Source organism: Babylonia areolata, chromosome 8 (genome assembly GCF_041734735.1).
Source record: "Babylonia areolata isolate BAREFJ2019XMU chromosome 8, ASM4173473v1, whole genome shotgun sequence".
Lineage (NCBI taxonomy): Eukaryota > Metazoa > Mollusca > Gastropoda > Neogastropoda > Buccinidae > Babylonia > Babylonia areolata.
In genome coordinates this window covers 43,801,425-43,821,673 of record NC_134883.1, presented here as the reverse complement: position 1 = coordinate 43,821,673, position 20,249 = coordinate 43,801,425, and the positions used below count along the sequence as shown (strand labels likewise).

At 41.7% G+C, this 20,249-nt stretch overlaps 1 protein-coding gene across 1 annotated transcript in view; it reads right to left on the bottom strand.

The window, feature by feature from the left end:
• Positions 1-18,789, bottom strand: part of LOC143284843 (rab GDP dissociation inhibitor beta-like) — a 22,456-nt gene extending 3,667 nt beyond the window's left edge. The window contains exons 1-9 of the mRNA XM_076591914.1: positions 18,644-18,789; positions 16,503-16,610; positions 13,322-13,412; positions 11,335-11,469; positions 10,614-10,818; positions 7,297-7,428; positions 5,282-5,456; positions 2,974-3,076; positions 672-816 (exon numbers count right to left, since the gene is read on the bottom strand). Of these exons, the coding sequence (XP_076448029.1) occupies positions 672-816; positions 2,974-3,076; positions 5,282-5,456; positions 7,297-7,428; positions 10,614-10,818; positions 11,335-11,469; positions 13,322-13,412; positions 16,503-16,610; positions 18,644-18,688 (1,139 nt within the window). The 5' untranslated portion in view covers positions 18,689-18,789. The remainder of the gene's footprint in view (positions 1-671; positions 817-2,973; positions 3,077-5,281; positions 5,457-7,296; positions 7,429-10,613; positions 10,819-11,334; positions 11,470-13,321; positions 13,413-16,502; positions 16,611-18,643) is intronic.
• Between the last annotated feature and the right edge of the window lie 1,460 nt (positions 18,790-20,249).

Here is a 20,249-nt window from a genome sequence, read left to right as displayed (position 1 = left end):
GAATTTTGCCAGAGGACAACACTTACGTTGCCAAGGGTTCTTTTTCAGTTCACCTAATGTGTGCTGCACACCGGACTTTGGGTTTATCATAGCATCCGAACGACTAGACGTTAATTTTGATTTTCATGTCAAACTTGGGTTTGGTTTATCGTCGCATCCGAATGACTAGACGCTCAGTTTTATTTCCCAGTCAAACTTGAGGGAAAGGGTGAGACTGGGTTTTAGAATATATCTTTACATGTCTTTATTACCATCTCTACTGGGGTCACAAGGAATACTGGGGGGGATAATACATAACAAGGTACGAACATAAATCGAAAATCATACACAAACACGGATACAGTAGAAATTAGGATACATACAAGTGCATGTCAAAATAAAAACTTGCGCATACTCACACATGCATGCACTGCACACACACACACACACATGCATGCGCACACACACACACACACACACACTCTCTCTCTCTCTCTCACTTTCAAACACACACACACACATACTTGAACAGAAGCCGTATATTACATGTGAATGGGGCTGAGGACTAGATCTACAGACCCTCACACAGACACTGTACTGGCCTCAACCATTCTGCCACCCTCCTCCCTGACACAGGGGGCGCTACAAGCACAAAGACTTACATAAAGAAGCAAGACCAAAATGACACTGACTTTTCCTCAATGGCCCCCAGAAGGTCCAGTCCTGGCTTGAGCTCCTCCTCAGGGTTGTCCGTCTCCACGACCGTGCTGACAATGGCCAGGTAGTAGCCCTTGGCGCACACCTGGTGGGCGTCCGACACCACGCACACGTAGATGTCTGTGGAGGGAAAACACAAAAACAATAACAATTAGCGTAACCAAGATTATTGGGAGCTTATATAACTACTTTTTCGTTTGTGGGCTGCAACTCCCACGTTCACTCGTATGTACACGTGTGGGCTTTTACATGTATGACTGTTTTTATCCCACCATGTGAGGAGACTACTACACATCTCCTACAAGGAGCACAAGACCAATGACTATGTGCAGAACCTGGTCAGCAACCTTGTTGGGCCCCAAGAACCACTGCTGGCGACTGTCAAACGACGGAAGATGGCATGGTTTGGTCACGTCATACGACATAACACCCTCTCCAAAACCATCCTGCAAGGGACTGTAGAGGGAGGGCGCAGACGGGGGCGGCAGAGAAAGAGCTGGTCCGACAACGCCAAGGAATGGACCAAAATGACGATGCCAGATCTCCTCACGACAGCTGCCAACAGAACGGCGTGGCGAGCTATGACATCTTCCTCATGCCCCCCCCAACGACCCCAGCGGTCGAGGGAATGAGTGAGTGAGTGAGTGAGTAGGCAGCAATACTCTCGTTTTCCAGGGTGTGCATGCTGGGTATGTTCTTGCTTCCATAACCCACTGAACGCTGACTTGGATTACAAGATCTTAACATGCATATTTAATCTTCTCCTTGCATATACACATGAAGTGGTTTCAAGCACAAGCAGGTCTGCACATATGTTGACCTGGGAGATTGTAAAAATCTCCACCCTTTACCCACCTGGCGCTGTTACTGAGATTCGAACCCGGGACCGTCAGACTGAAAGTCCAATGCTTTAACCACACTGCTATTGTGCCCGTCGCTTACATACCTAAATATGGTTTGTCCTGTCAGTGTTGAATCATAGTGGCAGGGTAAAGACAGCTATAAAAGCCCACTCTTACGCACACGTAGATGTCTGTGGAGGGAAAACAAAAACAATGAAGTGTGACCAAGACTTGACGGGACTAAAACAACTAACTATGGTTTGTCCTGTCAATGTCCAATCACTGTGGCTGGGTAAAGACAGTTACACTCATAAAACACCACTTTTACATACAAGTGAATGTGGGAGTTGCAGCCCAAGAACGCCGACAACAAAGAAGCATCATAGTGATATTGTGAAATGCGAAGACTGACATGCAACAGAACCTAGAGTACAAGACTTCAAAACAGACTCTGGAAGAAGAAAAAGAATGACTGATACATCATTGTTCCTAATAGCCCCTCGCCGATCACACAAAGCCTTATCAACGCTGGACAACACTTAGTATCGATCCCTAAGAACCTGTTAAAAAAAAAAAATTCAAAGCAAAACAAACAAACACAAAAAAAACTGGAAAAGAAAATTAGGCACAAGTACAAAAAGCATAATTAGTGCCAATGTTTGTGGTGTAAAAACATAGTGCCAGCATTTAACACAAAACAACAAAATAATTCTGTACAGCCAAGCAAGACAGAAACAAGTGTTGTGCAGAAAAACATATGCTGATCCCTGCAACAGTGTAACACACCTGTCACTCATGCATAAAAAGTTGAATGATTTCAGCAAAGATATTTCAACTTCATGTGTCAGTTTGGTACTGACGGAAGTGAATGGAGCTCTGACTTCTACCAGAAGAGTAAACTGCTTCATTACCATTATTAATACTTTATCATCATATTAATTAGCATGCATTAATAAATCAAATATTCAGGTCAATTTCTACAAAAAAAATATAATTTCCATGCACCCCTTCCTCTTCACTATTTACAGCTAAAACCCATCAGTTAAACAGCTTCAGATGGATCCCTACATCAGTCCAATATATCTTGAGCAGAACCAACAAAAACGGAACATTCATAAAACTAGTTCAACAGAGAAAAAAAAATTGCAACATTATCATTTTTCAAATCCATTCACCAGTTTCAGCTGGAAAGATTGCTGGTTTAAAAGGAAATTTTCTATCTAAAATTACGTTTAAATAACATACTTACCGTGACCCAACTAGTGCAGACTCCGGCAGGGGTCTGACATTCCTGTCCTGTGCAAACTACTATCCGCCTATGCGTTTAAACAGTATTTTATTTGGAACATGTCACAATACAACAGGACAAGAAGAAGATCTTAAATAAAGGTTGTTCACCAAGACAGCTGACACCGGGAACAGAAAGAAACCTCACCATCTTTCCTGTTGACCTGCGCCTGTGGAATGATAATCTGCACAGATGCTGCGTTCTTCGTGTTCTCCACAGCGTGGTTCAAAATGCAGATGGCACGCACCACCTGCAAACGCACATGCATGCATGCATACACACACACACACGCACGCACACACACGCGCACACACACACACACACGCACGCACGCGCACACACACACACACGAATTATATACATTTTCATGACGTACAATCGCAGTAAAGTATTAATAAAATGATGGATGTATGCATCAGGTCAGAGGCTCTTCTCTGCTACTGGTAACCATGTAACCCAGTACCACCTGCCGCATGTGGGGAGTAAACCCAACATGAAAACCCAATCTGGAGAGGGACAGTCTCTGCCGGATTTGGAACATCATTTACTCTCTCCATACGAACGGCGAAAGAGACGTCGTTAACAGCGTTTCACCCCAATTACCACCATCCAAATATTGCAAGTGGAAGGCTCTTATACTGAAGAGGTGAATGTTGACAAAGAATACCACAATTCTGACGACGGAAGCTAAAGGTTGGGTCATTGAGACACCCACTGGACATCCGAGGGGTCTGTGTAGAGGAGAAGAGAGGACTGGCCGTACTGAGTGAGTTAAAGTTGGCTTACGGCAGGTGGATGTTGGCCCCCCTATACATAATGTACGGCACACATGGCCCACCAGAGTGTGGATACACCCTGGAGCCCAAAAAGAAGGCGCCATGAATGGGTCAAATACGAAGAGGTCATCCCAATGGCGGGGCAGGCGGAAGAGGAGACATCTCCCAACGGCTGCAATGGCGGATGAGGATGCCAACAATGGGTAAGTAAGGAGACTTGCTTTTTCTAACAAAGATTGCTTCTGAAAGAAGTCCTGTGATCTTGATCAGAGATGAAGTTCACTCCATTACAGAATATTTAATGACCTACCTGTTGTTCCTGACAACTGGGAAATTTGAAACAAAATTCTGATGTTTAAAAATGATCATGGTGACATTCTAAATCAGTCAAAATTGTTTGAATTTAGGCCGGATTTAAAAAAAAAACAAAAAAAAAAAAAGTCAAATGACTAACTGTATGCTTGATAGAGGTCTTTCTGTTTATTTGATAAAATGTTTCTCTTGTATGTGAATCTGTTTCACCTTTTCTTTTTAGTCATCATGTGTCATCTGTTCTATATTTTCCTCATTCTAAATCTTCAAGACTCACCTATTAACTCACTCAGTACGGCCAGTCCTCTCTTCTCCTCTACACAGACCCCTCGGATGTCCAGTGGGTGTCTCAATGACCCAACCTTTAGCTTCCGTCGTAAGAATTGTGGTATTCTTTGTCAACATTCACCTCTTCAGTATAAGAGCCTTCCTCTTGCAATATTTTGATGATGGTAGTTGGGGTGAAACGCTGTTAGTGTCGTCTCTTTCGCCGTTCGTATGGAGAGAGTTAACTCTTTCACCACCATAGGCGATATTAGTTGACAAGACAGTGCACCGCCACTACAGCTTCTGTCGACATCTAAGGGTCAAATTTTTCACATTGTAACAATGCTTAACAGACACACCCAGTCTCCCTCCCTCCAATAGCACAATGACCAACCTTTGCTCCCTGACCCAGTTTGAAGTGAACAAGTCCATTGTGTTGTTTTGACATGAACCAAAGCCTGTGACTGAGAGCATCGTTTCTAAAACATCTGGCGCTGCGAGCGTTTTTCACACAGAAACTTGGCAGTGAAAGAATGGGTTTTTTTTTTTAATATAAAAAGAAGAGTGAGAGAGACAGAAAGAAAAGAAAGCATAAACGCTAAAATCAGTGTCGGTCAATAGTATGAGAGAGAGACAGAAAGGGAAGAAAGCACAAACGCTAAAAACAAACGGGCGCAAGAGTGGAGTGATAGCCTAGAGGTAACGCGTCCACCTAGGAAGCAAGAGAATCTGAGTGCGCTGGTTCGAATCATGGCTCAGTTGCCGGTATTTTCTCCCCCTCCACTAGACCCTGAGTCGTGGTCTGGACACTAGTCATTTGGATGAGATGATAAACCGAGGTCCCATGTGCAGCATGCACTTAGTGCATGTAAAAGAACCCACAGAAACAAAAGGGTTGTCCCTGGCAAAATTGTGCAGAAAAATCAACTTCAGTCGACAGGAAAAACAAATAAAACCGCACGCAGGAAAAAATACAAAAAAAAAGGGTGGCGCTCTCAGTGTAGCGACGCACTCTCCCTGGGGAGAGCAGCACGAATTTCACACAGAGAAATCTGTTGTGGCAAAAAACAGAAATACAAATAAAATTCACAGCTGGTCACCTGTCCAACCACTTTGCACTTGTCCCCAGCGTACGACGGGTCACACACGATGGCGTCACACCTGGCTATAGCTCCCTCGCTGTCTTTCACCCCGATGGCTTTGCAGGAATCGTCGTAGACGATCTGGCAGCCAGGCTTATCCAGCATGTACGTTCCTCCGTAGATGGCGCTTAGCCTGCACACAGTTCAGCGCAGATCAGCTCAGTTACTGCCTTCAGACAAATCCTTAGCCTGCACACAGTTCAGTGCACATCAGTTCATTACTGCGTTCAGACAAATCCTTAGCCTGCACACAGTTCAGTGCAGATCAGTTCAGTTACTGCGTTCAGACAAATCCTTAGCCTGCACACAGTTCAGTGCAGATCAGTTCAGTTACTGCGTTCAGACAAATCCTTAGCCTGCACACAGTTCAGTGCAGATCAGTTCAGTTACTGTGTTCAGACAAATCCTTAGCCTGCACACAGTTCAGTGCAGATCAGTTCAGTTACTGCGTTCAGACAAATCCATATATAGGCTACACCACATCTACTAAGCAGATACCTAACCAGCAGCATAACACAACATGATTAATCAGGCTTTGAGGCCAGTCAGGTCAACATAGGATCTGTACACAATCACTGCAACATAGACGCTGCACAGAATGACTTCAACATGGGATCTGCACAGAATCACTTCAACATGGGATCTGCACAGAATCACTTCAACATAGGATCTGTACAGAATCATGTCAACACATTATCTAACATATAAATGCCCAAATGGCCAAGTAATGTCAACAGCCACGGCCAAGACTTGTCCACTGACTCGATCAAAAGTGTAGCATGGACTGGCCTCCTGCTGAGCTAGCCATCTTCCACATCCAAGCTAGCTTTCGAAGTTTCAAGGCATGGAGACTACCAGAATTAGAACCTCTAGCAGTTATCAGCTAGCCAATTTATTTCAAGGCACGGAGACTACCAAAATTACAGCCTCTAGCAGTTTATCGACCAGCCGGTTTCAGCTGAAAGTTTTCCCTAGAAGGACTTGTGACAGTATTCAGATTTACAGCCCATTAGTACTGCTTACTTCTTGATAAAGTTTACTATAAAAAAAATCTTTCAAAATAAGACATTATCATCACAAATGGGAATATCATTCTTTTGTGAGACAGTCTGCTGCCAAGACAGGATGATTCCAACCAATCTTTAACCAAATTCTTTGGTACATCAATACAACAATGAGACCTATAACCACAGATGCCAACCCCTGTCAAGTGTTTGTAGGAACAATCAGGAAATTTGGTTGGAACATTCTGAATTTGGCAGGAACACTATTACTCTGAGCCACATCAGCAAAAGGAGGAGTTTGTATTATACTCCATGTTTGGTGTTACATATACTTACCATGTCAAACTGATGCAAACTAGGCCTATCGGTTTGCTCTGCTTGGCCAAATTTCGCGCGGCTAACAGTGAAAAGACGAGCAGTCTTGGCCCGGTCTGCTCTCAGCCAATCAAACACCTCTAAAAGCTATAAGCGCTGAATCATTCCTTTGGCCAAGGCTCTCCACGCCATCTTGTCAGGTTTACGCTCTGTCTCGTCTTACGCTTTTTTTGGCTATTAAGCGTATTCATTTGGCGTATTTTAGCAAACATACATTTTACCTACAAGGCCTACAAACACTTTGGCCAACCTACAACACGGTGTAACTGCTATGATTGAGTTGAAAGGTCCACTTCATGCTGTTTCAATGTAATGCGATTAGCTGAACATCGTCATCTAGACCAAGGTTAGTAGTGACCGTCCTGGCCTCATGATCAATAGGTCTAGAGCATCTGGATAATGTTATGACAGGAAAGTGTATGACAACGCTATCTAGTCAAAAATGAACTCGTCAGAACAATTTTGACGTTGGTGTAACGTCGGAACAAACTGGGATCGAGCTTAACAAAATATGGCGAAATTGTAACAGCTGGCATCTCTGTATAACTGAATTCTCCGGTACATCAATACAACAATAAGGTGAAACTCACTCACCTGGCAAAGCCCTGGGGCAGCTCTCCCAGTCCATAGAGAGGGTAGAGGTAGGGGGACTTTCCATAGCGACTCAGAGAGTCACTGTACAGCTTGCATCGCTTGATCAGCTGTTTGCAGTTCTCAGCCATGTAGCTGGTGAACAAAGACGTGTTAAAAAAATCAGTATTTATTTTAGTTTTTAAGTGCTTGACTCCTCTATAAAAAAAACACAAAAAAAACAAATTGCTCCAATACAAAATAATCAACACAAATTATGACTTTCTTTTTGTTACAATGAGCACACGATTAAAGGAAACAACACACATAAAAATATGTCTACACATACGTTATCTTAAATATATGTTGAAATTCAGACAGAAAGGGAAACACTAAAACAATTCAAACTGCACACCAGTCTAAATTAAATCTGCAGGACATGTGGAGTGTGTTGGCCTGGAGGTAAAAAGTCCGCCTAGGAAGCGAGAGAATCTGAGCATACTGGTTCAAATCCCGGCACAGTCGCCAGTATTTTCTCCCCCTCCACTAGACCTTGAGTGGTGGTCTGGACACAAGTCACTTGGATGAGATGATAAACCGAGGTCCTGTGTGCAGCATGCACTTAGCGCATGTAAAAGAACCCACAGCAACAAAAGTGTTGTCCCTGGCAAAATTCTGTAGAAAAATCTACTTTGATAGGAAAACAAATAAAACTGCAGGCTGTTAAAAAAAATAAAAAAAAAAAAAAAATAAAAAGAAAAAGAAAAAAATGAGGGTGGCGCTCTCAGTGTTGCGACTCACTCACCCTGGGAAGAGCACCCTGAATTTCACAAAAAGAAATCAGTTGTGACAAAGAAGAGCAATACAATTTACAGCGATAAACTGTGTAAATAACTTAGAAACAGTGCACCACCTGCTCAAATCATACAACTCAGAAGAAGCAGAGCAAGGTAACATGATCACATCTGACATCCACAAAAAATAAATACAACAGATCTTTGAAAAAAAAAAAAAAAGATAATAATAATAATAATAATAATGGATACTTATATAGCACACTATCCAGAAATCTGCTCTAGGTGCTTTACAAAAACGCTTTTGATAACATAAAACATTATATCTATGTTACATACACACACCAAAATGTGACCACACACACGCGCGCGCGCGCGCGCACGCACGCACGCACACACACTGCATACATACATTTTAACATACATGTGTATCTAACAGCTACCCTAACACATACGCACACATAGGCAGGCACAAACTTACATAAACACACGCACACACAATACACATTCATATACATGCATGTAATTATGTACACATACATATGTATACACACATAGTAAGCACACCTAATGAAAAGGAAGTGGACCTGCCACAATTGAATTTATTGCTGAGGGAAAAGGTGAGTTTTGAGACGAGATTTAGAAGATGCGAGGGAATCAGAATGACGGAGGTTATCAGGGAGCTTGTTCCACGTCTTTGGCGATTGAAAAGAAAATGATCTGTGTCCATAGGTCTTACTTCTGACGTGAGGTATCCTGAGAAGTCGAGTATCAGAGGAAGAACGGAGCTGGCGAGACGGGGTATAGATATGGATGAGTTCAGAAAGATACTTGGGGCCAGATCTGTTGACTGCAGAAAAGGTCAGAGTGGATAGCTTATAGTCTATTCGATCAGAAACAGGCAACCAGTGGAGAGACTGAAGGAGAGGAGAAACATGGTCAAATTTAGAAGCTCTGCAAATGAGTCTGGCAGCGTTATTCTGAATTCGTTGGAGTCTGTCTAACAGGTATTTGGGAAGGCCGGCCAAAAGAGAGTTGCAGTAATCCAATCTTGAGAGAACCAGAGAGCATACAAGTGCCTTGGTTGCATCGGTTGAGAGATAGTGGCGGATAGAGCTGATTCTACGCAGTTCCAAACAGGCAACTTTACAGATATTCGAAATGTGCTGTTGGAAGGAAAGAGACTGGTCCAGGATTACACCAAGACTGCGAACAGAGGGAGAAAGTGAAACAGGTGTGCTATTGATCAGAACAGAGTCAGGAAAGGAAGGATGTTGACGAAACTTCTTTGGACAGGTTATCATAAATTCAGTCTGAAAAATCAGATACTGAAAAATTGTACTTATTTCTTTATTCAGTTTACCGGTGTGTGTGTGTGTCTTAAAGTAACTGAGCAAACAGACTTGCAAATACAACTTTGGAAGAACAGTTGCCAGCAGACAGAAGACTTTTTTTTCCTCTCATGTTTATGAGAAAGGTTTAAAAAATGACAACAAAAACCTTGTGTGACAGGAATGACATATATCTGTAACTTGCAAATTCAGTTTAAAAGGATGTCTGCCAGTACACAGGATGGTTTTTGTTTTGTTTGTTTTTTGTTTGTTTTTGTTTTTTCTCAAGTTTACAGGAAATGTTACACATTAAGAAAACAGCCCAGTGGTTAATGCATTAGACTTTCAATCTGAGGGTCCCAGATTCCCTTGTGGGTAATGGGTGGGGATTTTTCCAATCTCCCAGGTCAACATATGTGCAGACCTGCTAGTGCCTGAACTCCCTTTGTGTGTATAAGCATGCAGAAGATGAAATACGCACGTTAAAAATCCTGTAATCCATGTCAGCGTTCGGTGAGCTATGGAAACAAGAACATACCCAGCATGCACACCCCTGAAAATGGACTATGGCTGCCTAAATGGCAGGGTAAACAAACAAAACAGTCATCCACGTAAAATGTTGCGTGTCTGTCTGAGTGTGTATGTGTGCGTGCCTGAAATATGACTGAATGACACAGGAAACGAATGATGAGCACCCAATGGCAGCCGTCAGTCAGCTCTACCCAGGTATACAGCCAGTTGTGTAAATGACCCGTGTTTGTAAAGTGCTTAGAGCTTGGGTCTCCCACCGAGGATAGGCGCTACAGAAGTATCCATATCAAATCAAATCTTTTTCTTCTTCTTCTGCGTTCGTGGGCTGCAACTCCCACGTTCACTCGTATGCACACGAGTGGGCCTTTACATGTATGACCGTTTTTACCCCGCCATGTAGGCAGCCATACTCCGTTTTCGGGGGTGTGCATGCTGGGTATGTTCTCGTTTCCATAACCCACCGAACGCTGACATGGATTACAGGATCTTTAACATGCGTATTTGATCTTCTGCTTGCATATACACACGAAGGGGGTTCAGGCACTAGCAGGTCTGCACACATGTTGACCTGGGAGATCACATATGTTGACCTGGGAGATCGTAAAAATCTCCACCCTTTACCCACCAGGCGCCTTCACCGTGATTCGAACCCGGAACCCTCAAAATCAAATCAAATCACACTCACTTGTCGTTGAGGTTCAGAGCCAGAGCGTGTCCAGTGAAGTCCCTGGTGCCTTGGTCCAGACTGAACTTGTCAAACAGCTCGGCAGCAGTGGTCTGGTTGGGGTCAGACAAACTCTTGGAATACGTTTTGCTGTCGCCCTCGTCAAACTCCTGCACAAACTGCAGGAAATCGCGGAACCTTGTCTTCTCAATGGGGCCCATCAATGCTGCAACAGATTCAGGGGATATGCATTTCATCATCCACTGGGTGACATGGAATATGTATATATATATATGATAGTCAGTTGTGTCCGACTATGACCATTAGAACAGCAGAGGAGGCAACTGCTGTCCCGACTATTTGGGCTGGAATTTGATTATAGTGTGGGGTGTGTCTTGCCCAAGTTACATCCCCACTCTCTAGACCAGAAGGGTTTTAGGACAGTCGGCACTGGGATGGTTCCCGAAGGCCAGCTAGCCCCCAAGGCTGCTTTCTCTTATTTTGACTTTAAACAAAGTGTACCCGAGTGTAATGAATCTTGTGTAATGTGTTACTTGATTGATATGTTAATGTGTGTGGGGTTTTTTTTTTATGTTTTCTCCCCCCCTATTTCATTGTTTTTTTTTTACCTCAGTTCTTTATTCTAAAAAACAACAACAAAAAACAAAAGAAATTAAAAAAATAATAATAATAATTCAATCAATTTCTTTTTCTTTTTTGTAAAGGAAGAAAATACACCTACATGATGCCAGGGCCTCTTTCTCGTCAGCAGGCACCTTGTGGATCTTGCCATCTTTGTACACGTAACTGCCTTCCACAGACTTGAACTCCAGGTAGCGAGTCACACCCGTGTGGACCAGCAGCTTCACCAGCTGACCTGCACACCATCAATCCTTCCGCTGCTTTCATTTTTTAAACAAACAACAACAACAACAACAAAAACCAACCCTGGCCATTTCACTGGCAATATATATACACATGACAGTCCTTCAGCTGCTTTTGTTTATTTAAGGCCAGACATGGTAGTGAAATTTTGACCCAAATCATGATTTTTTGTGATTTTCGTTTTCTCGCATAATTTGCTTCTTGAACATCTAATCTTTATAGTCCGTTTCACCTGGGTACTATATTCACTTAAATAAAGCTTTAAACAGCATCAACATGTGTGATTTCTTGTGAGTACAAGCACATCTCTTTCTTTTCTTGTTTTCTCAGTTTTGTGTTTTGTCCTCGTAATACCATTTTTCAAAATGCTAATGCTCAAAAACTTTAAAAGATAGCATGTTCAAACTTAGTACTTTCTTTCTTTATGTATTCATCTTTATTATAGTGCAGTGGTTTGTATAGTACCAGTAAAAGAATGAATATACACTCATTTGAAATAAATGATGTCAAGGAATTTATACTCTTTTCAACAAAAAATAATAATAAATGTATTTATACAAATTCCAAAATACCACTTCACTATAATAAAGAACAAATACAAATAAATCAAATAAAACAAACAGAAATAACATATCTATAAAGGTACCGAAGTTATAAGCTTTTAATTTTTTTGTTTGTCGGCCATTTTGGATTCGTTTCCATGGAAACCGTCATGACAAATTGCACAAAATGACCTTTTTAGACATGTTTAGTCCAATATCTTTGCATACCATGTCACAGAAAGCCATAAACTTCAAGTTATTTCATACGTTTTTGTACTACCGTGTCTGGCCTTAAACAAACAAACAGACCAACAACAACAAAAAAACCAACCCTCATCAGTTCACTGGCATTATACATACATCATCAAACCCTCAGCTGCTTTCAAAAAATAAAATAAAACAAGATAAATAAAATAAAATAAGTCTTAAATCAAAAAGAAGAGAATTTTTTTTTGGCTGAAGCAGACAATAAAGTATTCTGAACTGAATTATTAAACAAACTAACAAACAACAACAACAACAAAACCCAACCCCCCCATCAGTTCACTGGTATTATACATAGATCACATTCATTCAGCTGCTTTCATTTATCAAACAAACAAACAACAACAAAAACCAGTCCTCATCGTTTCACTGGCATTACACATGCATCACATTCTTTTTTAAACTTACAGAGATTATACCAAACCCAGTATCTAAACATGACAAACCCAGTATCAAAATATGGCAAACTGTATGCACACAAAAAAGAGTAAACTGATAGATCCTTCCATTTTCAATTCTCATTCTTTAAGTTATCTTTACTCACCCTCACCATATCAAAAATGACAGTTTAAAAAAAGAATAATAAAAGAATCAAGAGGCATCTCACAAACTTCAACGCATGTTTGTATTGTATTGTATTGCATTGTATTTCTCTTTTTATCACAACAGATTTCTCTGTGTGAAATTCAGGCTGGTATCCCCAGGGAGAGCGCGTCACTACACTACAGCCCCACCCATTTTTATATATTTTTTCCTGCACGCAGTTTTATTTGTTTTTCCTATCGTAGTGGTATTGAAATGATGGTATCTTAGAGTACTATTAAGTTATTACCATAAATCTAATAAATTTTTATTTTATTTTATAAAAACAATATAAAGTTGATGCTGATTCTGGATATGAAAAAGTAGCTGAAGGGCAGTGGGTAAGAGAAAGAAATTAACAAGAGAGCATGAGGTAGACAGAGAAGATGTGAGCGACAGACAGGAAAACCACCACCACCACACACAGACAGACCGGGCCTGATGCACAAGGCTCACCATTCGCCATCAGGAATTTGGGAATCAAATCAACATTCCAGTCACGCTCACGGCCGTACTCTTTTCTCGTCTGGCCAAACTTTTCAAAAACCTGCACACACAAAAACACAAGCGGGCTGTACTTTTTTTACAGTCTAAATATATATAGAGATGCTAATAAGTCAAATCATCACTCTGCAATGTTTGCTGTTGCAGGGCTTGAAACTTCATTCCAACACTGTCACCGTCACATGGTTAATGCAGGTGCAAATCCATATCCCCATGGCTTCTGTTTTGATATTGCGTCAGATCTGCTGAACTTTCCCTTTTTCTTTCTTCCTTTTTTTTTTTTTTTTTTTTTTTTTTTTTTCAATACTGGGTGAGCACCCTTGAACACAATGATGAATAGCAAAACAAAGGAGAAGAAGAAAGGAAAGGAAAAAGAGACAAGATTGCTGTTGGCAGCAAGTATTTATTTGTGGACTTTTTAACCACAGTGGTATGCTCTGACTGTGTAATATTTCGCTTATCTTACTTTCTTTGAAATCAGTTATCATTTTGGTCAATGGGCAAAGGTAGAAGCAAACTACTGACTTTATATAATTATATAAAAACAGCATGATGTCGGAGAACAATCAGAACATCCTACAAAGGAAGTGAAAAATGCTAAAAGTAAAACTTTTCATGTGCCAGTTCATGACAATGAGAACTGGAATTGAGAGAGAGAGAGAGAGAGAGAGAGACAAACCAAAATGAAAATGCGTTTCACCATGATTTTGGGATTTATAAACATAGTAACAGGAGTGCACTTTCCCACCCAAACCTGAAGTACAAAATCAAGAAATAAAAGCACAGGGAAAAAAAGAAAGAGATGTTGGAGAGAGTGATGAGAGAGAGAGAAAGAGAGACAGAGAGACACAGAGAGAGATGAGAGAGAGAGAGAGACAGAGAGAGAGAGAGAGAATTTAAGTGGGCCTTATAGCAAAAAGATTACAGGAAAAAAAAACAACCCTGCATAAGACAATAGTGGACAGAGTGCCTGTCAAAAAGCTAAAATCTTTTGCACATTACACTTTGCTCTCAACCACATTACAATGTTATGTATGCGTGTCAAAGTTTGAGCCATATTCATGATTATCATCTATGTATGCTGTTGCCTTTCTCTCTCTCTCTCTCTCTGTCACAAAGTTTATCGTGTGTGTGTGTGTGTGTGTGTGTGTGTGTGATATTTGTGAGCATGAGTGTGTGTCTGATGTTTTTGAGAATGAGTGTGTGTGTGTGTGTGAGAGAGTGAGAGAGAGAGAGAGAGAGAGAGAGAGTGTGTGTGTGTATGTGTGTGTGTGAGAGAGAGAGAGAGAAAGCATGTGTATGAACATGTGTGTATGCATGCATGTGTGCATGTGTGTGCATGAGCTTGTGTATGTGTGTATGCATGTGTTTGTGTGTTTTTGTGTGAGTGTGTGATCCTTTTAAAACTGATTTAAAACCTGAAAGTTGAGGCACACACCTACACAAACATATTTTCTATCTCAATATCAAATGTTATGGGCCAAGTATGTATCAATGGTTAAGTCCATGTTATGTATAATGCATTTAGTCCTTACCATGCTTGATTATACATGCTGTTGCCTTTCTATCATATGAGTGAGTGTGTATGTGTGTGTTTGTGTTGGTTGGTCACTGATTTAACATGTATTAACTAAAATGATTTTAGACAGAAAAAATCATGTGCAGCATGTGTGTGCATGTGTGCGTGTGTGTGTGTGTGTGTGTGTGTGTGTGTGTGTCCGTCTGTGCCTGTGTCTGTGTCTGTGTGTGTTTGAACTATACAAAATTACGACATATGTGACAGGAAAGAGAAATTATCTATAAATGAACAAGGAAATTTGGGGGATAAAATCAAAGTAACAGATCCTAATTAAGAAACCCACTGGATCAACTGGCCAATTAAAAACAAGTCCAATGTCAGAATAACTACATGTAGTTAGCCACTGGATATTAGGATAAACAAAATTTCAAGTTAAGAATGAAGAGTTAAAACTTTTGTAACTGAGTTGTTGGAAAGTACATGTATGGAATGGAATCATTTTTCTTAAGACAAGAAAAAAACTATGCATATCTGTTATTTTCAGTCTGCAAAGGCATACAATATTCCTGGTATATTTTGTTTTTGAAAGCATTAATTTTCCATCTATTCATAAGAGTCTGTATTTTCTTACTAATGCTGAACTGAATGTTTATTGTGTTAACATCAAACATTCTGTAATTGTTTTTATATCGTACAGGTTATGTTTGATATCCCGAGCAAAGCTGTTAACAAGAGTAAAACATTCAAAGATGCTTTTGTATGGCCAGCTGAAGGAAGGCCACTGTGAACTTGGAAGACCCTGCAAGCGCTTCAAGGACACCTTGAAGACAAACCTCAAAGCCTGTGACATAGGCATCGCTTCCAGGGAAACTGATGCCCTTGACCACTCTCACTGGAGGATGCTGTGCTCTAGTGGCATAAAGACGTTTGAAAACAAGAGAACGCTGGCCATTAAGGAGAAGCGTGAGCAAAGGAAGCAGAGCTCAACTTCTCGAGACTTTTTCCCTTGCAACACCTGTGGGAAGTGCTGCGCATCCAGAATCGGCCTCTTCTCCAATATGAGGACACACACCGACAGATAAGTCTGCCTGCCTACTCATCCGTCGGTCTGACGGAAGATTCCATCAACATTCTTGGAGAGACAGAGGTAGCTGTGTGTAATTTCGATACAAACAGCTCTTTGCTCCCCTTTTTGCAGTTGTGCTAACATCCTTCTAATAAAGAGAACAATGAGATGGTATCCAGCAGAGAGGTATCGCACAGTACCTCTTACTGAAATAAAGTGAATTAAATCATGAATGGCTTAAAAGTCTGTGTGTATGAGTCTGTACGTGTGCTTGTGCACGCGTGTGTGTGTGTGTGTGTGTGTGTGTGTGTGTGTGTGTGTGTGTGTGTGCATGCATGTGTGTGTGTGGGCATGTATGTGTGTGTGGGCGTGTATGTGGTGTGTATTTGTTGTGTTCGTGAAAATACATGTACTCATGCTAGAATATCAGTTTTACACACACACACACACACACACACACACACACAAACAGTAATTTCCAAAACAGCCAAAACCAATTTTCCAAATAAATAAAAATAGATAGTAAAATAACAAAGTCAAATGCTGACCTCTCCTAAAGGGGTTATGGACGCACTCTCTCCACCATAGTACCGGTTCCTGTCCATGTGCAGAACCTTCTTCCCATCCACCGACAGCAAGCCACTCAGAATGCATTCCTGGAACCATCACAGCTTGCCACACTAAGCGTCTCAGTTAAAAGGGAAACAACATCAAAATACAACAAACAAACAAAAAAAGACCTAAAGCAAAACAGAAAAATGGTCTGAATATACAAAACCGACACATAAAAAGACCGGTTTTGTTTAACCTGCAGCAGATTCAAAGAACTTTACATCTACGCACATCACAAAGCACTGAGTTTCTTTTATCCGGTATAAAGAAATTAATCTGTTAAACTGGAATGGGCAGGACCCAATACTTACAATACCAAATCAGCATTGTCCACAGTTTACATCAAATCAGCACTTAGCACAGTTTTCACTGTTCATTGTCTCATTTGTCATTATAACCAAACAGGAAATTCTATGATCCCTGAATGACTCATGAATCATGATGTCATGTTTTTATTAACAGATTGTTCATGCATAATTAAGGTATACTGAATATAAAAAAGTAAGGTTTAATACTGAAATTTACAACAACAAAAAAAGGTTTATTTCCTGATACAATAATAACAAGAAGAGTACCTATATATGGTGCAAACTCCCCATATAACAGGCTCAAAGCCCCTTCCATGAAACAAAACATGTATACAAAAGTGCATAATATTAATAACATACCTCTGCACATACCTCTGTCACACACACACGCACACACAACAAAAATACCCTAGACATGACATGACTGGAAATGGCTTCGATCATGGAAACTGAACCGATGTCGTCATCTTGCAAGGCACTGCACATGTTGTGTGGTATCTTCGCCCCTTGAATGGTAAGACTTCAATCTATGCAATTTTTTTTATTTTTTTTTTTTTAGTTCATTTGTCCTGTCTTCAGTTTCAGACTTTTGTGATAGCATGAGTGATATAAGAGCATGTGTGTTATGTGTGGTCTTTAGTCATAAAATGCAAGTCCATCTGTATTCAGGTGAAATACGTGTTTTTGTATGCATGCTAATATGAGAATATGTGTTGCGTGTGTGTATCTTTACACTCTGGGCTATTCCCCACTGGAACTAAATAGTTCTTTGTATGATTTTTACGATGTTATTGTCCAATCTCATTAAGGCTTCTCAATGATGATCATGTCATGACTAATGCATGCTGGGTATTTCTGTGGTTTTCACAACCCATCAAACTCTCATTTTACATTTTACTCTGATATGGCTGATCACTGGATTTCTTTTTCTCCCTTTGCATGTGTATACATGTTCAGGGACTGCTGTGTCATCACATATATGTCATCTGATGGTGTGATCTCCACTAAGGGCTGCTTAGGTATGAACCCAAGAACCCCAGACTGATAGTCTCATTGCTCTGACAACTCTACAATATTATGCACACCCCTTTCTTTATCTCAATTCCAATCCCTTTTGAAAATGGGCAGACTTCCTTTTGTACCCCTCCCCTTCCAAAAAAAAAACCGCACACACATTCTTTTTGTCGAATAATAAGAATGATGTGATGAAAGACTGAACACAAATATCACATTATATATTATGTCACAATGTGACTCAGTCTCAGACAGAGACCGTAGTGAGAGAGCCAGACAGACAGCCATATTTCAGGACAAAGACATAATGATGAAGAAGGTGGGTCTGTACTAGTATTGTCGTTAATGATATTACTGCATGGTGAATGTGGCGCGGTAAGCAATCAGGGAGAGGCAGATAAGATCTGGGAGAGGAAGTGAGGCAAGAGACAATTATGCCGAGGTCGAAGATGCTAGAACCCGGATCGCTCGATCCACATCATCATTTCAAACACCGCAACACTGCGATCTCATCAAAAGCAGACACGATAAACAACGACCAAGCAAAATTTAAGCAACGGAGCACATTCCTGGCGCGTCTTGGCTCAGACGTGTCGACTACAGTGGGCAGGACAGCAGTGAATGATTCACTGATTGATCAGGAAGTATGCTGCTGATGTTGCCTGACATGTTTCGTGAAAATAAACACAGCCTCTTTCACACCTAAATCTAAGCTGCCGCACGACTGAAATGGAACAAGACGCATGCATACGCACCTTCAAGCCTGTGCCGAGAACGATGACATCGTATGTTTCATCCATGTTTGTTGTCTAGGTCTTGATGCCGATCACCGTATCACCGTGTCACGCACCAATGTGCAACACCCACCAGCTGCAGACGGCGAAGTGCACCGGTTGCGAAGATGGCTACTTCCTCGGCGTAGGAATACAACTCTCGCAATGGAGCAATCTTTGTAACGAGCTGATTCTATTTGTAATCCGATATATTTACAATACTCAACTCGTAAAAGCAGAACAATGAAACTGTAATTAACCTTTAGTTTACGTCCGAATGAAAACTGAAAGTATTTGCTGATGATCATATGCAAATAAGGCTTGTATTTATTATTAATACATACGTCATCCAAGAAGACGGCCGGCTGTCTGCTAAAACGAAACAGACTCAGTTAAAAATATGTGTGCGGTGTGTGCACGAGAATGCGCGTGCGTGCATGGGTGTCTGCATAATTATTTGCACACGTGTGTGCACCTTCTTCTCATAGACAGGTATGTCGGTAAGGGCCAGTGTATCCACCTTGGACAACGGTCAGTGTAGAAGAAAAATAAAATAGACTTGAAGTGCGGCGGCTATAGTGTGTGCCGTGTTTGCTATGTATGTGTGTGTGTGCGCGCGCGCGCGCGCGTGCCTCTGTGTCTGTGTCTGTGTGTCTGCCGTCACCGGCGGTCACAGTGTCAGTGTGTGTGTGTGCCGGTGCCGTGTGTGTGTGTGTGTGTGTGTGTGTGTGTGTGTGTGTGTGTGTGTGTCATTGCACGGTGTGTGTGTGTGTGTCAGTGTCAATGTGTGTGTGTCAGTGTGTGTGTGTGAGTGTGTGTGTGCCCTGGTGTGTGTGTGTGCCAGTGTACTGATGCCGCGCGCGCGCGCGCGCGCGCGTGCGTGCGTGTGTGTGTGTGCAGTGCTGTGTGCGAAGTGTGTCAGCGTGTGTGTGTGTGTGTGCCTGAGTCACGGTGTGTGTGTGTGTGTGTGTGTGTGTGTGTGTGTGTGTGTGTGTGCCACGGTGTGTGTGTGTGTGTCAGTGTGTGTGTGTGTGTGTGTGTGTGTGAAACTGAATGTGTGTGTCAGTGTGTGTGTGTGTGTGTGTGTGTGTGTGTGTGTGTGTGTCAGTGTGTGTGTGTGTGTGTGTGTGTGTGTGTGTGTGTGTGTGTGTGTGTGTGGTGTGCATGCCGGCGAAAGAATAGACACTATAGCCGGAAACTGAACGGGAAAGAGTAGGTTATGATAATTCGTCATGTGAAGATACCGCATCATCCATAAGATAAATTGCAGCATATGACATGCATGTGACCATGCCGGCAGAACATGAGCATAGGCTTTCACTTGCAACTCATTCGTCAGTGAGTGACGGTGCGTGTGTCAGTGTGTGACAGTGTCTGTGTGTCACGTGTGTGTGAGTGTCAAAGTGCCTGTTAGTGTCATAGCTCTGTGTGCCAGTGTACGCGCGCGCGCGTGCGTGTGTCATGTTCAGTGTGTCACAATGCCGTGCATGCGCGAAGGCGGCAGTCGTGTGTGTGTGTGTGTGCCAGTGTGTGTGTCAGTGTGTGTGTGTGTGTGTGTGTGTGTGTGTGTGTGTATTATCAGATCCCT